The sequence below is a fragment of the Carlito syrichta genome, unplaced genomic scaffold (assembly GCF_000164805.1).
Source record: "Carlito syrichta isolate Samal-C Ts95f unplaced genomic scaffold, Tarsius_syrichta-2.0.1 Scaffold305216, whole genome shotgun sequence".
Taxonomy (NCBI): Eukaryota; Metazoa; Chordata; class Mammalia; order Primates; family Tarsiidae; genus Carlito; species Carlito syrichta.
Window position 1 is genome coordinate 159,204 of NW_007249312.1, and position 20,619 is coordinate 179,822.

General features: G+C 38.1%; 1 protein-coding gene across 1 annotated transcript; it reads left to right on the forward strand.

Moving 5' to 3' along the window:
• Positions 1-1,350: 1,350 nt before the first annotated feature.
• On the forward strand, positions 1,351-2,522 carry HTR1F (5-hydroxytryptamine receptor 1F). The gene has a single exon (XM_008061358.2). It carries the CDS (start codon positions 1,351-1,353, stop codon positions 2,455-2,457), a length of 1,107 nt encoding a protein of 368 aa, XP_008059549.1. The 3' UTR covers positions 2,458-2,522.
• Positions 2,523-20,619: the final 18,097 nt, after the last annotated feature.

Below are 20,619 nucleotides of genomic sequence, written 5' to 3' on the forward strand. Positions count from 1 at the left end.
ATTTAGTCCTGGTAACCCAAACACAAGTAGAAGAGTAGGTGTGCTGCTCATCAAGGTGTTTTATGACATATTTAACCACATTGTGTATATGATTCTTCCTATTCTATGAAGTACTTGATATAAAAATAGTAAGCATTTTAAATTATTACACGATCAGTTCCAACAAATGAAACATAACTGCTTTAAAGTAAATCGAATTTAAGGAATATGAATGAATGATAATAGTTGCACCCGAGAATCAAGTTTCAGGTTTCCACCTTCTCTTTGCCTCCCTAAGATACAGGCAGCTAGCTGCTAGAAAGTTATTAAAGAGAAGACCGATGGGAAATAAACACTGTTTGTTAAAGAGATTCATCTTATTTTCATACACTCAAATTGCTTTTATTTGACTTGTAATTAAGTAGTAGCATGGACTAAAGCAAAAAGCATAAGCCACGAGTGGAGAATCCTCTTTCAGAAGTCAGGTAACTGGTCGTTACAATGGCGACTCACAAAGAAGAGGAATTCCCATTTGAGGGTGATCTCCATAAGAGTGATCTCCTCACTGGCAAGTTCCCTTGCTTAGTGGGTTCTTTGGTCATTGTTATAATGGATAGTTGTACAGTTATTTGACTCCGGTTAATCCTATTTTATATTTTTAAACCAGATTAACTATTAACATCCACAAAGACTACTGAACACTCTGACATTTTCCTAATTTCATAAAATAATCATGGAATGCTAAAGATACACTGACTTTTTTTTCCCTGTTTTCTATAACCTCTATCATCTGATATAAAATATATTAAAGGTTCCTTTAGTTTCCATGAACCCAATGATAATGTTCTCAATGTAACTTTTAATTAAGGACAAGATTGTTTATCATTTTGAATACTGACTTTAATATAATATTTTCTTATATAGCATTATGCACGGCACGAATATATATTAATGCCATGTGCTTTTAAACTTTTTTTTTTTTTTTTTTTTGCTGTGGACAAAGAGAGAAACATAGCTAGGACAAATCTAGTTCTCAAAAGCAGTTCTACAATGGAAGAGATTTCACTGAGGAACAGGCTAATTTATTCATAATTGTTCTGAGTTATATTTTAAGAAATGTTTTGAAAGTTACTGTTTGTTACTGTTCTTATTGGATTTCTTAAATTAAATAAAAAGAAAAAGAAAGCCTGCAATCTGCACTTTATTTTTTTAATCCATATAAGATTCCGGAAAGACATACACATATACTTTTTTAAAATCATGCTGAAAGGAAGAGAAAAGTTCTTGAAGCCTTCTCTGAACTGTTTTTTCTCTTCCTTTGTTACAGGTATCCATTTTTCAGCAGTATTAACCTTTTAAAACAATCTAAAAATGGACTTCTTAAACTCATCTGCTACAAACTTGAACTTGACCTCAGAGGAACTGTTAAACAGGATGCCATCCAAAATCCTGGTGTCCCTCACTCTCTCCGGGCTGGCACTGATGACAACAACCATCAACTCCCTTGTGATCGCTGCCATTATCGTGACCCGGAAGCTGCACCATCCAGCCAACTATTTAATTTGTTCCCTTGCGGTCACAGACTTCCTCGTGGCTGTCCTGGTCATGCCCTTCAGCATTGTGTATATCGTGAGAGAGAGCTGGATTATGGGGCAAGTGGTCTGTGACATCTGGCTGAGTGTTGACATTACCTGCTGCACATGCTCCATCTTGCATCTCTCGGCTATAGCCTTGGACCGCTATCGGGCCATCACAGATGCCATTGAGTATGCCAGGAAGAGGACTCCCAAGCAGGCTGGCATTATGATTACGGTAGTTTGGATTATATCTGTTTTTATCTCAATGCCTCCCCTATTCTGGAGACACCAAGGAACTAGCAGAGAAGATGAGTGCATCATCAAGCACGACCACATTGTTTCCACTATTTACTCAACGTTTGGAGCTTTCTACATCCCACTAGCATTGATTTTGATCCTTTACTACAAAATCTATAGAGCAGCAAAGACATTATACCACAAGAGACAAGCAAGCAGAATTGCAAAGGAGGAGCTGAATGGCCAAGTCCTCTGGGAGGGTGGTGAGAAAAGCACTAGACTGGTCTCCACACCCTATGTGCTGGAAAAGTCTCTGTCCGATCCGTCAACAGATTTCGATAAAATTCATAGCACAGTGAAGAGTCCCAGGTCCGAATTCAAGTATGAGAAATCTTGGAGAAGGCAAAAGATCTCAGGCACAAGAGAACGCAAAGCAGCCACCACGCTGGGATTAATCTTGGGTGCATTTGTAATATGTTGGCTTCCTTTTTTTGTAAAAGAATTGGTTGTTAATGTCTGTGAAAAATGTAAAATTTCTGAAGAAATGTCAAATTTTTTGACATGGCTTGGCTATCTCAATTCTCTTATAAATCCACTGATTTATACAATCTTTAATGAAGACTTCAAAAAAGCATTCCAAAAACTTGTGCGATGTCGATGTTAGTTGAAAGAAAGTTTATCATTAAAGGGTGGGGTTTTCTTTGGGGGGAAGTAGCGATGAATGCGAAATTTAAAATATTTAAACTTTTAGAGGGAAATATATTAAAACTGCTTAAATGATAGAAATATAATTTATATTTGAATAGTTACAAGAATATAAAATTTATTGATTTGATCATTGTTCTAGAGTACTCAAAATTAGAAAATAATTATGCAGGTTATAAACAATATCTTGCCTATGCAATGTTACTAAAAAGCTAACTGGAAAAAAGTATATATAATATTAATAACAGTGATTTTCCAGGCTTATGTTTCAAAGCAATTATAGAAGAGTTTTCAATGAACAACATACCTCCATCCATAATTTCTGTATATTCTTATTGTTTTGTTATATAATTTTATTACATTATAGAAAGTATGTAATTTACCACAAAGCACACATTTCTCCTATCTAATCACTCTTGTTCCTTCTTCATCTTACCCAAGCAAAAGGTGGGGGAGAGACATCACAACTCTGAATGACTCGAGTAATGTAAAAGTCAGAGATTAATATTGTCTTTGTATTTAGGTATAAAGAATTACCATAAAGTGGGTTAGAAACAGCAAAATGTTTCCGGATACTGAACTTGTGCATATTTAATATGTTCCACTTGCTTACTATACATTTCTACAAGAATATTGTCTTATCCGTATATGATGACCATTTGGAATCAAAGCCATACCTTAGTAACAATAACTCAGCAAAGCGGAGGGAAGTAGGTTGTTACAATTGCCCCTTGTTTATTTAGGAATCACGTTTAAGTCAGTAAATATTCTAGGTTACTCACCACAGTTTTTATACTCCAAAGGTCTTTTTTTTAAATAAAAAGGATATTTCATTTTTGTTGATGTTAATAAGCTCAGTTACCAACTAAAATGCCTGTAGTACTCTGCACCACGGTATCTTCATACCTTTAATTTGGATGTTATTTCCCTTTTATGAGACAGAATATCTTGGAAATATTTTTACTTATTTATTTAAATTGAAAAATCTTTTATATTAAGGAAGGTAGATTTATTAAAGGAAAAATATACACATACACTGCAAGAGAGCAGCGGGCAGCTCAGCAAGGGAGACTGCTGTCTGCAAAGAGGCAGGGGCTTTAGGGAAGTTTTTATAGGGTTGTTGGGGGAGATTTTGTGCTAGATGTGCTAGAATTGCTCAGGACAGTTCATCATGGTTCTCTATTTTGCTGGAAGTGCTTAACAATGATTAGTTGCTTCTTGCAACATGGTCAGTAAGGTTTTATAACGTTTGTATGTTTTCCCTCGAGACCTTCTTCCTTAATATAATTTATATATATTTTTTATTTTAAAGATATTCTCAGGATTAGGTATACAAGTGGACATCATACAGGTAAAGTTTGGGCCTCTCTTTGGTCCCCACTTTGCCTGGTTTGAGATCAGATACCCTTACTGATGTTATGGGTGTCCCTCCCCTCCCCTGCAATGTCCCGCTACTGCCAATCCCTTTCTTATTGTATTATGGTTAACTCAATTGTTGTTGACCTATTTAGATCTTCTCTTTCTCCACAGTTATCTGTGGTAGAAAGTGCAAAGTGTGTTATCATTAGAACCTTGTCATATGACACTCTACTCCACTGGCAAATACTGCTTGGTTTTTTGGTTTTTTTAATGTAGTTTCTTTACTATCTTTTTTTTCCCCCAATATTGCAGGACAATTATCATTTTCCTAAACATGACACATTTATTTGTTATTTTGCCCACTGAGGCATTAGAAATAGCACAAGGCTTGAGTTAGTGAATAGTAAATTATCCAAAGGAGCTTGCAATCTGATTCAGTCTTACTGCTTTAGTGTTAAAAAAAAAAAAAAAAAAAAAGAATCCATACTAATTATGGAATGGATTTTTAGATGTATCTTTATTTATCCCATTATTATTTTAAAATTTTTAAATGGCGACTGCATTTTTTTGTTCCTGTCATTTAGGAATATTGACAAACTAGTAGAAAAGTTGCAAAATGTAGTATTATTAAAAGTAACCAGTTTAAGAGCAAAGCAACGTAATGTATAGCTTAGTATTTTCTTGCCAAATTGCAAAATGAAAGTAATGAAAAACAAAGGGTATTATATCAAGAGTTGAATTTTTTTATCTTTACTTTTGGAGTTGTGGGATATAAGTGGGGATTTGCTACATAAGTAGGTTGCATGCAGGTGAAGTTTGGGCTTCTAACTGTTCCTCTCTCCCCTGATAGTGGACCAAGTACCTCGTACGTTGTCATATACCCCACTCCCTCCTCTCTCCTTCACCTAACAGTGTCCAGCATCTGCCGATGTCACTCTTGTACTAGTGCGACTGGTGTTCAGAGCCCACTGATGAGTGAGAACCTGCAGTATTCAGTTCTTTGTTTCTGTGATAGTTCGCTTAGTTTGATGGTCTCTAGCTGCATCCAAGTTGCTACAAGGCCATGATTTTGTTCTTTATGGCTGCATAATATTCCATTGTTTATATGTACCACATTTTCTTGATCCAGTCGACTTTCTATGGGCATCTGGGTTGGTTCTATGTTTTTGCTATTGTGAATAGTGCTGCAATAAACATGCGTGTGCAGGTGTCCTTTTTGTAGAGTGCTTTATGTTCCTCTGGGTATATTTCCAGGAGGGGATATCTGGATCATATGGAAGATTGATTTTTAGTTCTTTGAGGAATCACCACACTGCATTCCACAGAGGTTGAACTAGTTTACATTCCCACTAACAGTGTAGAAGTATCCCCTTTTCTCTGCAACCACACTAGCACCTGTTGTCATTTGACTTATTAAAATAGCTATCCTTATCAGTGTTAGTAGGATCTCATTGTGGTTTTAATTTGCATTTATCTGATGATTAGTGAGGCTGATCATTTTTTCATGTGTTTATTCACTGCTTGAGTTCCTTGTAGATCCTGGATGTTAGGCCTTTGACTGATGCATAGCTTGTAAATATATTTTCCCATTCCATGGGTTTTCCCTTTACTCTTTTGATGGTTTCTTTTGCTATGCAAAAACTTTTCAGTATAAGTTCCCATCTGTCTATCTTAGTTTTGTTGGAATTGCTTTTGAGGACTTGGTCATGAATTCATTGCCTACTCCAATATCCAGAAGGGTGATACCTAGATTTTCTTCTAATATTCTTATAGTTTAAGGATTTACATTTAAGTCTTGATCCATTTTGAGTTGATTTTTGTATATGGTGATAGGTAATGGTCCAGTTTCATTCTTCTGCATGTTTTCCCAGCATCATTTGCTAAATATGGTTTCCTTTTTCAGTGTTTGTTATTGATGACTTTGTCAAAGATAAGTTGGTTGGCCTTATGAAACAGACAAACCCTCACATACCAAAAATTAGCTTGAATGTGAATAGTCTGAATGTACTGCTAAAAAGGCATAGAGTAGCAAATTGGATAAAAAAAACATGATCCAACATTCTACTGCTTCTCACCGCATAGGACACACACAAGTTCAAGATGAAGGGCTGGAAATTGACCATTCAGGCAAATGGAAAACAAAAAACAATAGGAGTAGCTAGTCTTCTATCAGACAAAATGGACTTTAAACCAATAAAATTTTAAAAGGACACAGAAGGACACCTGGACTTATAAAATAATTGCTACATAAACTAAGAGACAACATAGACATCCACATAATCATAGTCAGAGATGTTACTACCCCACTAACAGCCCTAGACAGATCATTGAGGCAAAAAAAAAAAAAAACCAGGGAGATACAGAACCTTAATTCGACCCTAGACCAATTGGACCTAATAGACATCTACAGAATACTCCATCCAACAATCACAGAATATACATCCTACTCATCAGAAGATGGAACATACACCAAGATTTATCACATTCTCAGACATGAATCACGTGTGAACAAATTCCAGAAAGTTGAAATCATAATTCCAAGCACTTTCTCAGATCACAGTGGAATAAAAATACATATCACACCAACAAGCTCACCCTCCCCCCAAAAAAACACACAAAGGGATGGAAACTAAACAACATACTGCTGGGTCACTTTTGGGTCAACAGAGAAATCAAGACAGAAATGAAAAGATTCCTGAAAACAAAGACACAACCTATCAAAACCTCTGAGATATCATGAAGGTAATGTTGCATGTATAGTTCATAGCATTGCAGGCTCATAACAAGAAAAATAGAGGCAGACAAGTAAACAGCCTAGTATCACACCTGAGAGAGCTGGAAAGACAAGAACAATTAAATCCTACTTTCAAAAATAATCTAGATTACTAAAATAAATTCAAATTACAGGAAATAGAAGGGAAAATATCATAGAAAGGATTAATAAGAGAAATAGTTGGTTCTTTGAAAGGATAAATAGGATAGACCCCTGGCCAGATTGACTAAAAGAGGGAGAGAGAAAGTCTGAATAAACATAATTAGAAATGAAAACGGTGATGTCACAACTGACCCTGAAGAAATTAAAAGATTATTAGAGATTACTAAAAACATTTGTACACAAATAAACTAGGAAATCTAGGGGAAATGGAGGGTTTCCTGGCATCAAACAACCTTCCAAGGCTGAAACAAGAAAAAATTGAACCCCTAAACAGACCAATAACAATCCAGGAAATCAACTCAGTTATAAGAAAACCCTCTATCAAAAAAAGTCCTGGAATATATGACTTCTCAGCTGAATTCTACCAGACATACAAGGAAGAGCTGATACCAACCTTACTGGAAGTATTTCAGGTAATCAAGAATGATGGAATTCTCCCCAAATCATTTTATAAAGCTAATATCGTCCTGATACCCCAAATTGACAAAGAGCCAACAAGGAAAGAGAATTACAGACCAATTTCCCTGATGAACATAGATGCAAAAATCCTCAAAAAGATTCTAGCAAATCATATCCATCAACACATCTCAAGGATCATCCACCATGACCAGGTGGGTTTCATTCCTGGGATGCAGGACAGGTTCAATATTTACAAGATCATAAACGTAGTTCAGCACATTAACAGGTGTAAAAACAAAAACTACATGATTATATCAGTAGATACAGAAAAAGCAATTGATAAAATTCAGTATTCCTTATTGACAAAAACCCTCAAACACCTAGGCATCAAAGGAACTGTACTCAAAACAATAAGATCCATCTATGACAAACCCGCAACCAACAGCATGCTTCAGTAGAAGTTGGATACATTTCCCCTAAGAACTTGAATAAGACAAGTTTGTTCACTCTCACCCCTGTTCAACATAGTCCTAGAAGTCCTAGCCAGAATAATCAGATAGGAGAAGGATATCAGGGACATCCAGAAAAAAAAAGAGGAAATTAAGTTATTTCTCTCTGTGGATGATATGATTCTATACCTAGAAAACCCTAAAGAGTCTGTCAAAAACCTTCTCACTCTGATAAACAACTTTGGTAAAGTCTCAATGCACAAAGACAGTTGCATTTCTATACACTAACAACAAACAGTCAGAGAATCAAATAAAAAACACAATCTCAGAAGGCTGAGGAGGAAGGATCGCCAGAGCCCAGCAGGTTGAGGCTGCAGTGAGTGGCCAGGAGCGGCCACTGTACTCCAGTCTGGGTAACAGAGTGAGACTCCAACTCAAAAAAACAAAACAAAGCAAAACACAATCTCATTCACAACAGACACATAAACACTCACAGTGAAATACCTTGGCATCCACCTAACCAGAGAAATGAAAGACCTTTACAGTGAAAATTACAAAACATTGCTCATAGAAATCAAGAATGATACAAACAAATGGAAAAAACATTCCATGCTCATAGATTAGAGGAATCAATATTGTCAAGATATCCATCCTACCCAAGGCAATCTACAAATTCAGTAAGATCCCTATCAAATTTCCAACATCATTTTTCACAGACCTAGAAAAGACAATACAGAATTTCATTTGGATTTTAAAAAGCGTGTGAATAGCCAAAGCAATCCTCAGCAAAAGGAACAAAGCTGGAGGTATCACACTTTCAAACTATATTGCAAGGTTACATTAGTCAAGATGGCATGGTATTGTATTGGTACAGGAATAAGCACATAGACCAATGAACAGGATAGAGAATCCAGTCATGGAAATTTTAGAACTTTCTTTTGATTTTTGCTTTTTCAATTGGTAGAAATGAACAAGTAAAAAGATTCATTTTGCATTAATTATACATATACATACATATATTTATATATTTTGCAATTAGTCACTCTACTTGTTCAGTGACCGAAAGCAATTTTATAAGCTTTTCTTCCATATTTATATAGGTATTTGAAAACAAAAAAACTGTGCTTTGGGGAAGATTTTATTTTATTTGCACCAACAAGATCAGATAATCAGCAAACATCTTTTATTTTCATTGTTCCTTTATGTGTATTATAAACATAATTTCCTGATGGGACACTTAAGAGTGAATTACATTTTTAAAAATATATCTGTGACACATTAGACTCAGTCTAACAAATATTTAGAGCTCCTACTTTCTACAAGATATTGAGACATGTACTCAACAGAAGATACAAAAAAAAATACAGTTTCTTCCCTTCATTTGTTCACACTCTAAAAGGAGAAACAAGAAAAATGATAGCTATAATAGAAAAGAGAACATAGATTTGGCATGAAGGTGGTTGACACAGTTTTTGTGGTACACATCTGGATGAGAAATAAACAGAACAATTTCACATAGAATATCTCTGAAACAGGTGTCAAACAGCGTTGGCCAAAAAAATGGAAGCCCACACCCCAGGTGGTGGCAGTGTCATGAGGACACATCTGGTTGAGAAATAAACAGACCAATTTCACATAGAATATCTCTGAAACAGGTGTCAAACAGCGTTGGCCAAAAAAATGGAAGCCCACACCCCAGGTGGTGGCAGTGTCATGAGGAGAGACTACATCATGTAGGAATTTGATGGGGTGTGTTCATGACAGAACAGCAAGCTCAGCAACTCTTTAGAGCAACAGAAGACAAAGAGATTAAAGGAAAAATCGGGCATTATTGTGGCTGACTTTGAAGGTCAGAAAGAGAAGTCTACAGTTCATTTTTATTGCTGCCAATGGGTGATCACTGATGCTTTTTAGCAGTAATATTACAAGTTTAGGGCAAATCTAAAACGTAAATAAATAAAAGAGGATTAAGTTATCTGACTGGATTCAAGCAGAGTGCGTACTGGAGATCGTGACTTCTTGTTAGAAAGGAAAAAAATAGTAATCCAGGCAAGAGGTGAAGAAGTTCTGAACTTGATTCTGGCAATGGGAATAAAAAGGAGGAAAAAAAAACAGATAAAAGATGGATATAGACTCTACAAGTTATAGTAAATTTTTTTAATAAGCAGGTAGAGGGAAAGCCATGAGTCACTGAGATCATGTCCTTAACTAAATGAGGAATTCAACAGAAAGAGCCTATTGGTGATTTTGACTTATTTTGGGGGTATGTTAAGTACATCAAGATGTACCAGCGCTCTTAGACACTAACGCCCACGTCTGGCCCAAGCCAAACTGACAGGTAGATGATGTTACTCTCCAACCTCAGAACTGGCAGGTAGACGAGGCTCCTGGCCACCTCATTTGTCCACAGTTCACTTCGTCTCCCAGGGCCTTTATGCTGTGGTGACAATCCAAAGCCCGCCATTGTCCCTGCCATTCTTGGCCTACCTCTCTCTCTTGTCACTTACCAAAATTTGATACAAACACTCAACTTGCTAAAGGTAAATAGTCTATTCAATTAGTTTATTTAGACCCATCTCAGAAATGTATATATTTCTACTAAGAAACTCTAAGAGCCAGGCTCGGTGGCTCAGCCTGTAATCCTGCGCCTTTGGGAGGCTGAGGTGAGTGGATTGCCTGAGCCCGCGGGTTCGAGACCCGCCTAGGCAGGCGAGACCTCATCTCTACAATCAATCAAAAAAATCAGCCGGGTGTGGTAGCGCGCGCCTGTAGTTGCTGCTACTTGGACGGCTGAGGCGGAAGGATCGCCGGAGCCCAGCAGGTCGAGGCTGCGGTGGCCAGGAGCGGCCACTGCACTCCAGTGTGGGTGACAGAGTGAGACACCAACTTAAAAAAACAAAAAAAAGAAACTCTAGGAGACACAGCTATCAACAACCTAAGCAGATATGGATGCTGCCTCTGATCTGAGATACCCAGAGCCTCAAATCCAGGAAAATAACATTGTAACTGACAGAAAAGTCACAGGTCCCTTCAGAGTTCAGGGGAGAATGGAGTTTACTATTTCTGTGTGCATGAAGCCATTGTTTCATCCAAAGAGGCCACAACACATTGTAGCAATTATCACTTCAGCTATATATTCCCCTCACATGCTAAGGGGACAACTCATGCTTTCCTTCACAAATAAATATAAGTGATTCTTCTTTAATATCTTTAATTGGTAGGTAATGTAGGGGCCAATAGTCTGCAATTTGCAAGTCCTTTGACATTCATAAAGAAAAACATGATATGCTTCCCTGAATCCATATAATTTGTTCACTCATTGAAAAATCCTCCAAGTGACTAAAAGCTGAGGATGTGCACAGAAAAAAAAAAATGTATATTTTGCATCTATAACAAATGCAGCAATATAATGATTTTTGTATTTCTCTGATAAGGTAGAAGAAGAAAATATATATCTCTCAGAAAATGGTTAAATATCAGATAATGAAGGCTTACTTCCTGCTAGAATTGCATATACACTGGCACCAGAAAATTAAGTGAATGTTTTATTTTTGCTCTGGTCTTCTCAATAAAGTAAAGGATATGTGGAACGCAAGGACAAGAGACCAAAAATAGAAAGTCAGCAGGGCATGGTGGCTTATACCTGTAATACCAGAACTTTGGGAGGCCAAGGCAGAAAGATTGCTTGAGCCCAGCAATTTGAGATCAACCTGGGCAACATAACAAGACCTCATCATGACTAAAAATCAGAAAATTAGTCAGGTATGGTAGCGTGCACCTATAGTCCCAGCTACTCAGGAATCTGAGTCAGAAGGATCACCTGAGCCCAGAAGGTCGAGGCACAGTGCATCGTGTTTGTGCTACTGCATTCCAGCCTGGGTGACAGAGTAAGACTCTTACTCAAAAAATAATAAAAATAATAAAATATTTTTAAAAAGAAAATTAAACCACTAGATACTAAACTCAGTCCAATACTCTGTCATTAGACATAGATATATACACTTGAAAATACACTTCTGCTTGTGAAATATGATCTTTAATGTAGGAATGGTTTGTGAGTATGTATTGTCTGGGTTAATAGGATTTTTGTTTTTGGTCTTCATTGTTCTGTTTTACAATAGACCCACGAGATCAAATTCATAGCACAAATAGCTTATCCAGGTTCCGGGAGGTGATGAGTCCATCCTGAAGGAGGACCAATTTCCATTTTGAATCTCCTAAACCCATCTTCTTTTCCCTTTTCTAGTGATTTTGATTCCTCACCCACCCATCCCCAATGTGCCAGAAGTAACATGTTCCTTGCTTATGTCAGTTACGTCAGTTTCAAATTTCAACGTTCCCTTAGCAGAGCGTAATCGCCATATTCACAGGCTCAATGTTAAATTTGCTCAATTGTTAAGAGTTTTGTGTCAAAATTAAATGGAGGATTAATTGAAAGCCAATTTCTAGGAAATGTGTTGATTTGCTCCACCAAGGAGCATGAAACTGAAGATTATCATAAGCTTATTGCTGAAATGCGTTCCTCTACTTCAAGAAAGAAATTATCTTGTCATGAATTTATGCAAGAATATTTTTGACATATAGGTCAGAGACCCAGGTTTATTGTATTGCAGTACAAAAAAAGCAAGAAAAAATTTTCCTTAATATAACCCAAAGTCCTTCAAAAATAATCCTGCTCAATTCAAAATGTGTCCACATTAATTTGTTTCAGAAGATGTGCCTCTAAAATCTTCCTAATAACTAAAATGATTATATTCAGACCTTTATTTTGCCAGAAAATGTTTCTGAAGGAGACTAATATTTTTGTCATAAAGTAAATATTTTCTGATGATACTGTGATCATTTTTCTTGGTGTTTTGGATCAGTGTTTATTCTCTCATTATTTAAAATGAGGAACTTACTGTTGAATTGCCAACATTATAATAAATGTTGGATTCATATAGACTACCTTCTCTTTACAGTACTTGAAGTCCACCTGGGAAGGATTGAATTTTTAAAGAATTTACATTCTCTGGTTGAGGCAAAAACCATAAAAATTCTATTGAGGGGGAAAAAAAACATTATATATATATATAATGTTATTTTATCAAACAGTAGCAACAATAGATCTTGCCAAAGCAGGCTTTCATTAAAGCTTGTGTTTAGTCCCAGTTCCGGTTTTTTTTTCTTTTTTGAGTTGGAGCCTCACTCTGTCCCCCAGACTGGAGGGCAGTGGCCGCTCCCGGCCACCGCAGCCTCGACCCGCTGGGCTCCGGCCATCCTTCCGCCTCAGCCTGCCGAGTCGCTGGAACAACAAGCGCGCGACCACGCCCGGCTAGTTTTTGATTTATTGTAGCGATGAGGTCTCGCCAAGTTGCTCCGGTGGGTCTCGAACCCGCGGGCTCAGGCAATCCACTCACCTCAGCCTCCCAAAGCGCGGGATTACAGGCTGAGCCACCGAGCCCGGCACCACTTCCCGTTTTTACCATGGAGAGTTTCTTCCTCTGAAAGGACACAAAAATGACCCTGATGGTTTCTGTAGACAGAGCAAACTTGCTATCTTTCTTCCTATGCTCCCCAATCGCGTTTCATTATATTCTATTAATATTCACGCCTAAAAAATATTTTATATGTTGTATTATTATTCATTATATTATATGGCTGGGTCTTTGGCCTTGGGAATTCCCCTCCTCGGCCCAAATTAATAAGAGAAATTTTACTCAATCTCCCATCAAGCTCCTACACACACATATTGATCATTCCTTCTTTGTGTTCGTTGACTTGGCTAAAATTTGAATCTACCTTTGACTCTAGAGGAGGTGGGGGAGGGGGGAGAGAGAGAGCGTTTGCGTGTCATTTTACAAAGCAAGCTGATGCTACAAAGCACTGAACTGAAATAAAAACCGACCTCCTCAGCACAGCACACTGTTGGAGATGAAGGAGAAAGATGAGTTCTAGAGCTTGGAGCGTGAAGCGTGGAGCTTGAGTTCCAGAGCCCATTGCTTTAAGGCTCCTAGCTCGTTAAGTATTTTGTAGGAGCACAGTCATGAAATAGTCCAAAGGAAATTTTCCTGCCATCTTACTAGCAGGCTCCCAGTCAGAATTCAGAAAACTATTTTGCTGCTACATGAAAAGTGCATAACGCACAACTAAACAGAAGCAGAAGTAAAAATCACTTCAACCTTATTGGGTGGATTATAAAACATTCCGTTGACCAAAAAAACCAAAAAGGTATTAAATCTATTCTTAATCAGCATATTGTTTAAATTTTCTCGGTCAAAGAATAAAAGTTGTTTTATTACATTTGAAGCAGCAGTTTAGAGAAGTAGATAACTCTAAATTTGAAATCAGAAAAGGCCAAAAATTGAATTCTGGCTCTTCTGCTAATCATTTATTTGATGCCGAGCAAGCTTCATCTATCCTGTTTTCCTAAGATTTGAGTTGAAAGACGAAGGAGATAGAGTGAGCTGAAGTGAATGCTCTTGAGAAACCATGAAAGGACTACAAAATAGAAATCGGTATCATTATTGTATTCTGTACAGTTAGTCTGGAATGAGTCAGAGGATATTTGGCATGGAACCTGGTGTTTTGCCTTGTGCCTTTTTCTGAGACTGGAGAGATTTGGAAATGAGAAACAATTCTAAGTGGATGAAAACAAGACAAGAGGCTTAATTTTAGGCTCTATTAAGCGTTAAAAAAATCCACTAACTTATATGAGAAACTACCCAAGGCTTACTACATTTCTTCCAGACTCTTGCTTGGCTTTTAGGGCCTTCATATCAATAACAAAAGAACTTCTCTTTGGAAAATCTTGCTTCCCATATTCTCCTGAGCCTCAATTAATGCCATCTTCTCTGTTCTTCTCTCCACTGTCCTCACAGTGTGTCTCCATTGCTCTTATGACTGCTTTTTCCCTCCCAGCTGAAATGCTACTGCCTTTTTGATGTTAAGCCACTTATCCTTCAAACTACAGATGAAATCCCACTTCCTTCTTGAAACTGAATCCATATTGCGCATGATGTCAGTATCACACAATATTACCTCCAATAATTCCCCACTTGTTTTAGCTATCCCTAGTTTCTTCATGAGCACTTGGTTTTTATACCAACTAAAAACAGTACTGTAATCTACTTAAAAGACGTGTTTATTTCTTTATATCTCTTCCATCCTTATTCCCAAGATTTCTGAACACTGATCTCCCTAAGCAAGCTTGGTTCACTTCGTTGTGCTCTAGTAACTAAAATATAGTTACTGAATTATCTTTACTCCTATATTTAATAAAAGAAATACAAGCGCGTTATTATCAAAAAGAAAACTAAGAGGATGATAAAAATAGAAAAGTCGGAAGGCTGAGGCAGAAGGATCGCCGGAGCCCAGCAGGTCAAGGCTGCAGTGTCCGGGAGCGGCCACTAGACTCCAGTCTGGGCGACAGAGTGAGACTCCAACTCAAAAAAAAAAAAAAATAGAAAAGTAGTCCTTATTTTTCAATGATTAAAGATTAGCTTACTGATAAATGAAATGCATAAAATTAATAGGACATTTTCTGTAAATATCTATGCATAATGATAAATTTTGATCAGTTGGTAATTATATATAATTAATCATCTAAGCAGATATTTAAAAATTATTTAAACTGCCTATTTCTAAAGACAATATTTTGATTATTATTCTAAAGACAGATAGAGATAATAAATAAATCCACTAGTCATAGTAAAATTAAGCCATTGGCCTCCAGCCCTCCTAATGTGAAATGGCTTTTCTCCATATTTCCTTGCTGGCCCGGTTCCCCTCTGTTTGACAATTCGTGTGTGGATGAAAAGAACATAGCATGTTAAGTAGTTCATTCCTCTGCGGTGAAATAGAAATGCAGCATTTTCTTCAGTTCAAAAAGAACATCTCTTCCTTCCTGAGAAATTAGAAAAAAAATCCCTTCATATTTTTTTAAAAGCTGGAAAACAATATTTCTTATCAGTTTCACTGAGCTCAAGCATCGTAAAAGATTAAATTATAAAGTCCTAAAATATTTATATCTTTTACAACTTAAAACATTCTATCTTAAACTCCTTAGGGATTAAGGTCCACACCCACCTCACCATCCTGTATAGTACAAGCAGGTGCTTGTATCATATGTAGAAATGCCAGTTCTTTAAAATTGCCCAAAGCACCTGAGAATCACACCAACCTTGAAAAACACATAAAACGTTAACTCTGGCTACCAAACTGGACTCCCCTTCTCCTCCAGGGGGCCTGTTTGATATGGTTGTCTCTATCCATGTGCTCAAGCTCTCGTGATGGATCCCTAGAAAAAAAAGAAATCGAAGGTAATTAGAAGTTCTTTTTTTTTACCTCTTGCATTTCTGTTTATGCTAGTGTTTCAAAATATGAAACACTAAACTCAGCAAAGACATCTTGTGTTACGCTTCCCCCCATTTTATCTTCCTATTAATTTACAGGTTTAAATACTATCTAGCCTACTTGTCATACTTATACAAAAATAAATCCATCTACTAATGCCTGCATGCTTAGGAATCTTCTGTTCTTTCACCTGCTCTCATAAGGATATCATATGCAAAACATTTGGAGGCTAGACAGTTGATTCCCTATGCTTGTATATTCTATTGAGTAATATCTGAACCAGAGTTGTATATGTACTTTACTGAAACTGAGTCAAAATTATTATTAATATCATTTACTTATTTTAAGTAGGAGTCTCACTCTTGGCCAGGCTGGAGTCCAGTGACACGCTCACGGCCACCGCAGCCTCAGCCACTAAGCTCAGGCGACCCTTCCCCCTCAGCCTCCCAAGTTGCTGAAACTACAGGCGCAGGCCATCACGTCTGGCTAATCTTTATTGTAGAGACAAGGTCTCATCAAGTTGCCCAGGCTGGTCGCGAACCCCTGGACTCAGGCAACCCTCTCACCTCTGCCTCTCAAAGTGCTGGGATGACAGCTGTGAGCAATCGTGCCCGGCCTGAGTCAAAATGTAAATGCATTTTCTTTCTCAAAATCTTCCCATTGACAGAAAATACTACATAGTAGGCGTTGCCTTTAGTTAAAAAAAGAAAAAACTAAGTTAATTTTAACCAATTTAATATCAATTGCCCAAATTATGGAAAATGTTCAGGTAGAAATTTTAATACGTTATTGAAGTATAAAAATCTGTTCTGTTTGTTGCTGGTGAGAAAAATAAATGTATGATGGAATTTGATGTTGCTCAGGCCAAAAAAATAGTAAAATGCGAAATAAACCATATTCTTCAAATAATGAACGTTGGCTTTAACTTAACAATTTCAAAATATTCTATAACATTCTACTCAGAAAACTACAGAGAAAGAGTCAGGATGGGCAGCAGGTGTGGCTTTTTCGAGCCCAAGGGTTTCTCTGTTGTGTTTGTGGCAGCCCGAACCAGGCAGGGAGTCTCCCTGATTTGACTTGAAACCTACCATTTCTTCACCTCGGGCTCCTCCCCTCACTTCACTAAAATTAGAGAGTGTTCATTCCCATTTTGCAAACTCAATTTAGAACAAGACGATCCCTTTCAGTTTTCTGCATTCAAAACAAAAGCAGTAAAAGTAGCTACTGAAATATCGTTACTCAGCAACGTTCAAGCACTCGAGTTGTAACCACGTTGGATCCTGTAGGCAGTTTTGAGAACCAGCTCCTTTTCATGGGTTCCTCCCAAAATAAATCTTACTGGAAATAAGGGGGCAAAGATGTCGGCATTTAAGACGATGGGAAGAACAGATGATTAAGACAAAAGGTCCCCCTGCTCCTGGAGACACAAAACTCAAAGCCAGGAGCACACCTGCCCGGCCATGCTCTCCTGGGGGGTTTGGCCGGGTCTAAGGGAAGCGAAGTCAGGATCCCGGCACATGTGCAGGTGCAGGCCCATCCCACCCCGCCCCCACTCGTCCACCCCCCATCCCCCAGCCCCCGGCGATGCTGACCTCTCAGCGCCACACCTGCGCCTGGCTCCCCACCGAGCTCTGTTGACCGTAGAGACCCCAGCGTTCATTTCCTGTCACTCATCTTGTGGGTCACCGTCAACTTTGTTGACTCTTCCGAGCGAATTGTCTCTTGTACTTCGTGAGCTGAGCTCCGCTGACTTCAAATTCGGGATAGGGTACCAAAATGAATCCCACGTTCACCTGTGCAGGGATACAGGTGCCCATATCACGTCTCGACACTTTCTTCCTCGGTTTCTTCTTTTTTTTTTTACGGGACTACAGTTTCGTGATGGCCGTGTCACTTATTCTCACCTTGGTCCCATGTGCCATCAGGTGTTGCCCAGCTCAGAACAATGCAGATAGATCTTTCTTGGCCTACTTCCGGTCTTACCTCCACCGACTGGTCTTTCCTTCAAGCACGTGAGCATGCAGCCATGGGAGAGTTGGAGTGGTGCTGTGGACAGGTGTCCCCATGGCTGGAGACCTGCCCTCTGAGTTCTTTTCCGAGACCCAGTCATGATGGATTCTTGGATGGGTGGTTCTTCCGCCACTGCGTGGTTCCATCCAAGAGAGTAAGTCCTGTTGGCCCTTCCTCGTTGCTGGTGAATTCCCAAGGATGCGAGTGGGGTTGTGTTCTTGGGGGTCTCTCTTCCATTTTTCTTAGTGCTACCTTTTTAGTTCCTCAGTCCTCATATCCAAACTAGATGATATTAGTGAATTTTCAGGATAGACTCGTTTTTCCCCAAAATGCTTCTGAAAGGTGAAGGCTAGTCTAGGAGGTATAATACAATGCCACGGTGTTTTCTGTTTCTTGCTTGACCACATTTCTTTTCATTTATGGTATTAGTTTGTAACCCTTTATTTGTTTTGTTGCTGCTGGTAAGTTTTGCCCTCTTCCCCCCTTTTTAAGCTTTTGTAATTATGCATTTGATCATTTACTTAGGTATTTGGGGAAGTGTCGCTTCATCTACTGTCCTTAGCCTAATGAAACTTACTTTAAAAATACCATGTTGCAATTAAAAGTATCCATTTTTATAGTAGCTTAATTTTAGATGATTCAGTTTCAATAATTAAAAATATTTTATATGTGTGAAGAATAATATACATATAACAAAACAATAATTGTTCTGTTTTAATCATCACCGCCCATAAAAGAAAACACAAGTAAGAATAAAATACGCCAGGCTCGGTGGCTCAGCCTGTCATCCCGCGCCTTTGGGAGGCTGAAGTGAGTGGATTGCCTGAGCCCGCGGGTTCGAGACCCGCCTGGGCAGCGAGACCTCATCTCTACAATAAATCAAAAAATCAGCCAGGCGTGGTAGCGCGCGCCTGTAATTCCGGCTACTTGGAAGGCGGAGGCAGAAGGATCGCCGGAGCCCGGCAGGTCGAGGCTGCGGTGGCCGGGAGCGGCCACTGCACTCCAGTCTGGGCGACAGAGTGAGACTCCTACTCAAAAAAAAAAAAAAAAAAAGAATAAAATACAAGATAATTGTTTTTGTTGAATGGGATGTAATTCTGAGTATTAGACTAATATGATACCCTGCAGGGAGAGTCAGAGTGCCCAGTGTCCAGAGACAGTGAGCAGGTTCTAGCTGCCTGGAAGAAAACTCTGGAAGTATCAGAGAAATAGAGAACTCCCAAAAATACATTTGACTACTTTTTTTTTAACTGTCAGCCCAGCACTTATTTTTATTTTTAAAAAGTAGTCGCAAACATTTTTCTTCTACTAAGAAAAGCTTTCAGTGTTGATTTTAAATAATGTGAAAAGCATTTATTCTTAATTCGTAATCAGTACTACCAAATCTGAAGGCTACACATTTAAAGAACAGGGTTTCGCCCTTCTATATGCTGCCCTCTGCAGGTGAATCCAAAAGTTACAGACAATATGGTAATTGGGGAAAACCAAAAGCTCCTATTGTATTGCCATGTAGCTATACATTAGCGAATTTAAAACAAGAATGTTCATGAAGTTGCCTAGATGCCACACGACTTGGGACTATTACATGTTGGATGATTCAGAAATGGATACTTATCTTTTGAGGGATATAATAGTACACGGAAAAGAGAAATGTGCTTAAGATAGAAGTTATGTGTTGATTTGGTTTTGATTCTTAAAGAAGTGTAGTTGAACATGTAGGTCAATAGGTGAAGCACTACTTGAAACATTTTCCCTTGAGTTTCCTTTCCATTAGTTGGCCTTTCCTCGTTCAAGAAGATTTTTCTGGAATAAATGCAAATATTGACCAAGTTCAGAATCCTTGATGCAAGCATAACATTTAAAAATTTAAAAGATTCTTTCTCTCTTTCAATTCCTCCAAAAATTAAATTGTAAAGTATGGGGATGGATGACAGAAATCTCCAGAATGTCTTCAGGACTATGAAGGTTAAGGGTTTCTGAGCCTTACTCTCCTAAGACCTTAAGCAACTAGAATTTTCTATTCCACAGCACGTTCTATTCCAGAAGAGTTCAGAGGCAATCTCTTAACTACAGCTGCATAGGCTGCGGGGGCAGGAAAAGTTCTGATGCAGCCCCGGTGAGCATCCTGTGGCCTGAAGTGGAATGGCAGTTCGCCCGAAAGATCCCAGATAGGATCAAATGTCAGAGAGAAAAAGAAGCGAAAGGGGGATAAGAGAAACAGAAACACCTGCTGCTTTGCAGGGGACCTTTGGGGTGTAAGAAACCACAACAACAGATCTCATCTTGGTTGTAATCACATCTTGAAATTGATGTCAGTATGAAAAGAAAACCTGTAAGTGTCATATACAATGATTTCTATTTCAAAGATTATTCGTAAATAAAATAAGTTATATTTCAAATATCTCACAACCTTGAGACAGATCAAACAAAAGTTGTTTCCCACACACAGGCTGAAAGTGTTTTGGAGAGCAGATTCTGAACTTGAGTAAAGTATGAAAAACTTAGAATTCTCTGGAGCAACAAAGTAAGTTTGAAAACAAGCAAGCTTTATCCTTCAGACGGAAAGGGGTCCTGAGATAGAGATTTTGTCCAGACAAAAGAAAAGAAAAAGTGATATTTTCACACCAGCATTTGT

What these genes read in the sequence shown, in the direction of transcription:
- HTR1F (XM_008061358.2), top strand. Translation starts at nt 1,351, where the DNA reads ATGGACTTCTTAAACTCATCTGCTACAAACTTGAACTTGACCTCAGAG.